This window comes from Dipodomys merriami, unplaced genomic scaffold, assembly GCF_024711535.1.
Source record: "Dipodomys merriami isolate MVZ:Mamm:240054 unplaced genomic scaffold, mDipMer1.0.p SCAF_4, whole genome shotgun sequence".
Classification (NCBI taxonomy): Eukaryota; Metazoa; Chordata; class Mammalia; order Rodentia; family Heteromyidae; genus Dipodomys; species Dipodomys merriami.
The window spans coordinates 17986182-17994945 of NW_027205603.1; the positions used below are offsets into that span (position 1 = coordinate 17986182).

The 8764-nt window shown below is 41.1% G+C and overlaps 1 protein-coding gene across 1 annotated transcript in view; it reads left to right on the forward strand.

Moving 5' to 3' along the window:
• The window catches only part of Ero1b (endoplasmic reticulum oxidoreductase 1 beta), a 40999-nt gene extending 32273 nt beyond the window's left edge, over positions 1-8726 (forward strand). Inside the window, exons 13-16 of the mRNA XM_069990618.1 lie at positions 927-996; positions 2597-2683; positions 4349-4482; positions 6091-8726. Of these exons, the coding sequence (XP_069846719.1) occupies positions 927-996; positions 2597-2683; positions 4349-4482; positions 6091-6148 (349 nt within the window). The 3' untranslated portion in view covers positions 6149-8726. The remainder of the gene's footprint in view (positions 1-926; positions 997-2596; positions 2684-4348; positions 4483-6090) is intronic.
• The last annotated feature ends 38 nt before the right edge of the window (positions 8727-8764 follow it).

The window sequence follows — 8764 nt, forward strand, 5'->3', positions numbered from 1 at the left end:
GCATTGTGGCTTAAGTGGTAGAGTGCTTGCCTTGAGCTGAGGAGCTCAGGGTTCAACCCCATGATAAGCTTCCCCAAAAATCCCTGTGAGACTCTTTATTTCCAATTAATCATTCAAAAACCAGAAGTGGAGCTATGGCTCAAAGTGGTAGAGTGCTAGCTTTCAGCAAAAGAGGTAAAGAGGTCAGGGACAGTGCCCAGGTCCTGAATTCAAACAATTTTATAGTCTGATTAAGCAGATTATAGTCACCTTGTTTTTTGAATTTAGATGGTGTCTAAAGTGTGCTTAGCATTGGGATGGATGGGTAAGGGAGCATCAGCCTCACCAATCAGAACACAATCTCTGGAAATGCCCACTCTGAAACTTACTTTTACTGTTTGTTCACGGGAGCATGAAGTTGGGTCAGGGAGTTACATTGAGTATTGTTTTAAAAGAATGTTAAGGCTGTTGTATTATTTTTGACAGATTGTTTTAGATTATCTTTAAAACATTACCAACTTTGGAAATACAAAGCCATACTTAGCTTGCTCTAGTCCTTTATATGTAAACTGTTTGCCACCTTCTTACATTATCAGTAAATAATGAATTTTAAATATTTGTGGGGATAGAATGTACTATCAAGACTGTAATAGAACCCAGGCACCAGTGGCTGACGCCTGTAATCCTAGCTACTCAGGAGGCTGAGATCTGAGGATCACAGTTCAAGGCCAAGAAAGTCCGGGAGACTCTTTATTTCCAATAAACCATCAGAAAACCGGAGGTGGCACTGTGGCTCAACTGGTAGAGTACTAGCCTTGAGCTGAAGAGCTGAGGGACAGTGCCCAGGCCCAGAGTTCAAGACCCACAACCAACAAAAAAAACAACAACAAAGACTGTAATAGACTGACTGGCTTTACCACTATAACTCTTACTGTGTTGTTTCCTAGGTCCTTTCCTATGCACTTCGATGAGAAGTCCATGTTTGCAGGAGACAAAAAGGGGGCTAAGTCTTTAAAGGTAAACAGTTTGAGATGGAGCACGGTGGGGGCCACCATTGGTCATGTTTTAATGTACTCATGTGGACCTTTTCTTCCTGACTCTCCAACTTTTGAAATAAGTGCAATTGGATTTTATGATAATGGTAGTCAGTAGTGTTGACTTAGTACCTGTGACAAGCAAGTATGGCAATAAGGAGGGATACAGGGGGTTGATTAATGTTCTAGTTCTCACAGAAAACAAACCAACAGAGGTATATGGCACGGTATACAGATAGATTTCCATTGCTGGAGTAGCACTTAAAAGTTCCTTAAAAGTAAGGCCACAGTGCCCCAGGGTGTGGTGACGTGCTTCTAATCCCAATTACTTGGAGGCAGAGAGTAGCTATTGAGATCCTGTATCAAAAACTAAAAAGCTGGATGATTGTGGCTCATGCCTGTAATCCTATCTACTCCGGAGGCTGGGATATTAGGATCATGATCCAAAGCCAGCCCTGGCAGGAAAGTCCATGAGACTCCTATCGCCAATTAACTACCAGAAAACCAGAAGTGGTGTGGTGGCTTAAACTGTACAATGCTAGCCTTGGGCAAAAAGATGCTCAGGGACAGTGCCCAGACCCTGAGTTCAAGCCCTACGACTGACAAAACAAAAAACAAAGCCTAAAACTAAAAGCAAAAGGACTGTGGGTGTGGCTTGTACTGAGGGATTAGAAGCCCTGAGTTCAGTTCCCCAGTACCAGAAAGTAATGACCATGTTAATTTACTTTTAGGCTCCCATGGTGCATTTGTTGGTGCTTTGCATAAAGTAGCCCTTCAACAAGTTTAACATGCAGTATGAATTGTACAAATTTCCATTAATATTGGTTGTATTTATTTATTTATTTATTTATGTTTGGTAGGTCGTGGGGCTTGAACTCTGGGCCTGGGCACTGTCCCTCAGCTCTTACAGCTCAAGACAAGCACTCTACCGCTTGAGCCACAGAGCCACTTCCAGTTTTCTAGTGGTTTACTGGAGATAAGAGTCTCACAGACTTTCCTGCCCGGGCTGGCTTTGAACTGCTGGCTTTGAACTGCGATCCTCAGAGCTCAGCCTCCTGAGTAGCTAGGATTACACCGGCACCTGGTGTGGTTGTTTTCATTTATTTATTTATTTTTGGTCATGGGGCTTGAACTCTGGGCTTGGGCACTGTTGGGCACTGTTCCTTAGCTCTTCAGCTCAAGGCTAGCACTCTACCACTTGAGCCATAGCCCTGCTTCCGGCTTTTTCTGCTTATGTGGTGCCAAGGAATCAAACCGAGGGTCTCATGTATGCAGGGCAAGCACTCTACCACTGAGCCACCTTCCCAGCCCTGTTTGTTTTTATTTTTAAAGTAAAATCACATCATGTAGTTCAGGCTGTCATCAGACTTGTGACTCTCCTGCCTCAGCCTCCCTTGTGCTAGGATTACGGGCAGATTCACCAGGTTTGGCTCTAATGTTAAATTGTGTTCTACAAATTTAGATTTTTTTCTTTGTTATTGAAAAACACAGCTATTCATTTATGAACTTCAAAACCTCTTACAGTTTAGCAAAAGCTTAACTTTAAAAGTCTTAACTAGATTTAAGGTGTTTTTGCCTACCAGGAGGAATTCCGGTTACATTTCAAGAATATCTCCCGCATTATGGACTGTGTAGGATGTGACAAATGCAGGCTGTGGGGAAAACTACAGGTACGTGTGCACTGCCTTCCTTTCCAACTGGTATTAACCTTAAGTCTTTCTGTTGGGTTCAGTTTTTGCAAAAATGTCCTCACTGTTTATTGGAGTTTAGAAACGGGCAGATCCAAAGTATAGTTTTTTTGTTTTATTAAAGAGGTTAGCATTGTTAAGCTGTGTTGCAGATGCATGGGTGAGAGATTTGTTTGTATTCTGTGCTAATTTTAATTTTATTGTATCTATGTTAGTATAATCTTAGACTATCCAGTCTTCATTTCTGAAATCAGAGGTTATGAGTAGAAAATTTTATGTATGTCTATAAAAGACAAAATAGTAGGTTGGAATGTACTAGAAATGTGGAAATGGAACATTGCCCTTTCTGTGGAAAAAAATATGGCAAAAAGGTAGTATTACACAAATCGGTATGAAATGTTGGCTGTTGAGTTTGTTTTAGGGGGTCAAAGGCCCACCTAGTTATCAGACATAGCAGCCCTGCAGTTACCTTGAGTGTTCAGTGTAAGGATTATTTGATACTTCAGCTTTTACTTTTTTGTGTGTGTGTCTGGTTGTGGGGCCTGAACTCTGGGCCTGGGCGCTGTCCCTCAGCTCTTCAGCTCAAGGCTAACTAACGCTCTACCACTTGAGCCACAGCGCCACTTCCGGCTTTTTTCTTTTTGCTTATGTGGTGCTGAGGAATCGAACCCAGGGCCTCAGGCATGCAAGGCAAGCGCTCTACCACTGAGCCACCTTCCCAGCCCCTTCAGCTTTTACTTTCTTAGATTATACTTGGTTATGGAAAATCAAGACACAGAATTACATTTTGTTTGCCTTTGAGACAGCGTCTCGATATATAGCCCAAACCAGCCTGGAACTTGAGATCTTCCTGCCTCCATCTCCACAGTATGCCACCATACTCAGCCAGACAGAATTACTTCAATAGAATTTACACTAGCCACACACCAGTGACTCAAACCTGCAATTTAGTTACTTGGGAGGCTAAGATCTGTAGACTACAGTTCGAAGGCAGCACGGGCAGTCAAGTCCATCCAATTAACAACCAAAAAAAAAACCCCCCAAAAACGTGAAGTGGAGATGTGGCTTAAGTAGCAGAGCAGCACCAGCCTTGAGTAAAAAAGCTAAGGGACAGTGTCCAGGCCTTGAGTTTAAGCCCCCAGGACTGGTAATAGTACCCCCTTCAAAAAATAGATTTACACTAAAGCAAACTGTTCTTTTTCTTTGATGGTAGTAATTGAGAAAGGAATCTCTGTGTTTAGAGCCAGGAGCTATAAGCCGTGTCTTGGGTGGGTATGGCTGCAGCTTAGTAGTACAGCACTTGCCTAGTATGCATAGTATACACGGGGCGTGAGGGTTGATCCCAAGCCTTGCCAAAGCTTCTAGATTACAAATGAACATTGTGGTCTTGGTGTGCTATTTTCAAAGTTAAAACAAGGCAGTTTAGTAATTAGTTAACAGTACATGCTCAACAGGTGTTAGAGCATTGAGGTTTTCTTAGGAGCTTTTCCAGTGAGGGAGAGGGTGCTAATGTATGGCGGTTAACATTGTGTATGGGGAATGTCTGCTCAGGTGAATTTCCTGGCTTTATCACCACATGGCTAAGTATTCCTTTAAATCTTTACAGTAGTTGCTATTTGATGTCTTAATTACTCATGTTTTCTTTAGACTCAGGGTTTAGGAACTGCTTTGAAGATACTATTCTCCGAAAAAGAAATCCAAAAGCTTCCAGAGAATAGTCCATCGAAAGGCTTCCAACTCACTCGGCAGGAAATAGTTGCTCTCTTAAATGCTTTTGGAAGGTAAGAACCATCTATCTCTACAGCAAAGGGTGGACTACTGCAGTTTCAACAGATGCAGGGGCCACCTTCCCTGCTAAGGCCTTTTGTTTTGTTTTGGTTTGTTGATAAAATTATGCAGTGTCATGGAACACACCTGTAATCCCAGCATTTAGAAGCTGAGCCCCAATTCAAGGCCAGCCTGGGCTACATAGAAAGTTTTTTTTTGTTGTTTTGGTTTTTTTTTGTTGTTGTGTTTTTTTAAAGCCAGGTACTTTTGGCTTACTCCTGTAATCCTAGCTACTTAGGAGGCTGAGATCTGAGTCTCATGGTTTGAAGCCAGCCCAGACAGTAAAGTCCCCAGGAGACTCTTGTCTCCAATTAACCACTCAAAAACTGGAAGTAGCACTGTGGTCCAAGTGCTTGCCTTGAGCTGAAGAGCTCAGGGACAGTGCCCTTGCCCAGAGTTCAAGCCTCATGACTGACAAAAAAAAAAAAAATAGGTTAATTGTACAATCCCATCTTAATAGCTAAGATTATACGTGTTTCTTCCCTGTATTTAAAAGATGACTGTGTAAGTTGAAATCTGAGACACAGAATATATAGAAAGTCCATTGTTAATTTGTATTTTATGAAAAAATATCTTGTTCATTCTTGCGGCCTGTAGGAAGGTAACATAAGACAAACTGGATGAAATGTAAATTATTTGAAATGGAACTAAAATGAAAAAAAGATGTGAAATTATTTAGGCATATTTAATCTTAAATAAAATGAGATTGAGAAAGAAAAAAATGGAATTAAACATTCCACCACAATTTCCCTGTGTCTGTGAAGTGTACCTGGTCACTTCATTCCTCTCTAGAACACTCTAGAACGAGGGAGCTGTATCCACAGCAGGCCTGGGCTGCCCCTCAGCAGCAGAACAGCACAGACAAACCCCTTGCTCTGCTAGCTGGCTGGCTTCCTGTCTGTAAACTAAGGAGGAGGCTTCCTGCTTAGAAGCCATCTAATAGCTGGGTGGTCCTGGGAGAATACTTGATTTATTTGAGCCTTTGTTTTCCTAAAATGTAGACTGAGAACTTCATTCAAGTAGTAGAGTACCTGTTTAGCAAATGCAAGGTCTTAAGTTCAAGTCCAGTATAGAAAAACCATCTAGACTAAAGAGAAAGACCCAAAGAAATCAATTACAGTTAGTTTACTGAAAATGTGTAACAGGCTTAATTATATCTCATTTATCCCTAGCCTCTTTTTTGACTGTTCTTGGATTTGAACTCAGGGCCTCGAGCTTGCTCAGCTAGCACTTCACCACTTGAACTACACTACCTCCAGCCCTACTCTTTGCATTTTAAAAATAGGGCCTCACCAACCTTTCTGCCCAGGCTGGCCATGCGCTAGATCTCAGCCTTCTAAGTAGCTAGGATTATAGGTATGAGACACTGGCACCTGTCCTGCTTTGTCAGTTTTTAATAAGAAATTACAACGTACGTGTTTAAAAATAGAATCTTCAATGTCTGGTATTGTTTAAGGTTTTTAATTTTAGATTTTATGTACAAATTATAGCCATATAATATCAGTAATTGAAAATATGTTCGCATATTAGCTATATTTACCAGTATTTTTTTCCTCCTGTAGGCTTTCTACAAGTATAAGAGAATTACAGAATTTTAAAGTCTTACTACAACACAGGTAATATAGGCTTTTCTGTGTCTAATTGGAGACACGAAGGACTATGAAGCTGTTAGTCTTCTTGGACATGCTGAAAAACTAATCCAAGATGTTAAGAACTCTGAACTCCTAAGAGAAAATTCCAGTGCTCACTTGAATATTTATGACCCATAATAGATTACCAATTAGAGATATTTATAAATGAAGTATATGGTTTTAAAACTTGTAAGTTATACTAATTCTGTGTTTATTTTCATGTGTTTCCATCTGTTGCGTATTGTGCTATTTTGAGCTGGGTTTGATCTTACCTTTATCTGTAGTTGTCTCTCTCCTGATGACACTGTTGGTGATGTGTGTGGGAAAGGGAGCAAAAGGTTGCCTGGGTGGCAGGATTACTGCTGGTTCCCTGCTTGTCCGTCCTCTGGGATGCTGCCCTGGCAGTGAACGGCAATAGTTTCCTTAAGATTCCCTAAGACTTCAACTTCAGCTCAGTTGTTTTCATTTGCGATTTTTAGTTGCTGTTGCTGTTTTGGGTTTGGCCCAAAGACTTTCATTAGAGAAGGTGGATAAGTGTCTCCCCCTGCTAGTAGTGCCCGCTCAGCAGGGCTGCTCATGTGTGCCTGTGTGCACACTACAGTGTGCTCAGCTCTCTGCCTAAAACCTAAAACCCAACTCTGCCATCACCTCCCTGTCTTCCTCTCCTATTGCAGACAGTGTGAGGTCCTTTTAAGAGAAAAACTATTATTTAAGAATTGATTTTTAATAAAACCATATGGGATTATATGGATTTATAATACCAATTAAAAGCATATATCCAAAATTTGCTGTTTTTAAGTATTTTAAAGGATTTTAATTTTAGGGATTTAGTCTATGCAATCCTCTACCTCTCCACATTATTTTTCTCTGGGGTCAGGCCAGGCTGATCATAAACTTCCTCTCCCCCTCCTCTGGCTCTTCAGTGCATCCTGTACCAGTGGTGCTTCATGTGCCTCAGAGCAGCGGAGGACTGGACTCTGGGTCCTAAATTGTCATTTTCTAAACCCAAGATTTAAACAATGTTTAGGAAGGGTGTCAGTGAATCTAATGGGATTAACTTGATGGGTTCCATGTGTGTGGAGGTGATGTAGGTGCCCAGTCTAGTGTCTTCTTAGACTTCTACCTTTTCCCAAGTAAATAAGTGCCCTTAAACCACATCTTAATTGTGCAAGAGTCTGTAGTGCTTCACTGCTGGTTGTGTGGCGTAGTGGGGGCTGTGGCAGTGTCATTGCTGGTTGTGGAGGCTGGATTTGGTTGGTTCCCTGCCTTGTGCCAAGGATGGGACTGGGAGAAGGTCTCACTCGAGCTCTTCATTTCCTTTCCTCATCCCTAACCTCTCCGAACTTGGCATTTGCTCGTTGTTGGTGAGAGTGTTTTCGTGGCTTGAGTAGAAAAGGCTGGCTACCTGCAGCTTCCTACTTTGTCTTCTTAGGTTGCACGTGATCCTAAGGCAAGTAGTTGAAAAAGCGAGTGTTCTCTAATGCTGTTGGTACATTGAATTATTAATGTAGCGTTTATTCAGAGTTATAAAAAATGTGAATGTTTTGCACTTTATTTTCACTGCAGATTTAAAGATCTTTTTAGTAGTGTCACTTCACCATTCCTACAGTTCAAGATTATTATTGAAACACTATTTGCTAGAAGATAGCAAATTGGTCAGTTCCATTTGTTGCTTTTCTTTACTGTAATTTGAAGTTAAGAAAAAGGTTGAAAATCTACTTACAGTTCTTTTGAAGATATGGATTTTTTTTCTCAAAGAAAATAAATGAAGTGTTCTTAAGCTAAAATCCATCTGATTAACTTTATTTTACCATAAAACTGTTTGGGAGTGGCATAGACTTTGGGGTATTGTTATTTCTAACACCAGCATATGCTTGGTGAAGTGTGTGTCCATGAGATTACACTGCTGTTCACTCACTGGCTGCACGACGCTGCTGGAGCGGGTTGTGTTGTGGGGAAGTCTTGGTTGCCGAGTGCCTTGGGATATGTTGTCTGTCTCATCACCTAATATGAAAAATCCCACATGCACCTAACAATGTAATTGACAGAAATAACTGTACTGTGCAGCACAGAAATACTTTGATGGATGCTTCATTGGCTTCTCTGGTGGTAGCTAGGTCAATTTTTGGGCTTTGAGGAAGATAGGACAGAGCAGTAATAGATTTGAGTTTTGAAATTGGACCAGTCAGATGCTTGGAACATTGTGACTCAATTTTGCAATGAAGCACTATGCCATATTTTTAACTTTGCCTAGTATCATTTTATGCAAGGCAAGATAGCCCTTTTGGTCATTATCAGCATTGTCTTCAGCTGGAAGCATGAGAACAGTTCACAGGAAACCACCCAGCAGTTTGCAAAATGGGAGAGAGTAGCTAAAAACCACTGCTATTCACCCAGAGATCCACTTTAGTGCATGGGGATGTGGGAATTCCTTGTACAAATGCCACATGCAAACCTATGCCATCTATTCTGTGATACCTACAGGTGCAGCTTTGATTTTGATTGGAATTCCAAGTAATTTACTGTTGTACCCACCAGACTCTAGAAAATGTGAATTAAAGTACATGTCTATAGTCTTTTCTGGTGTTTTCCTTTCTTGTGTTGG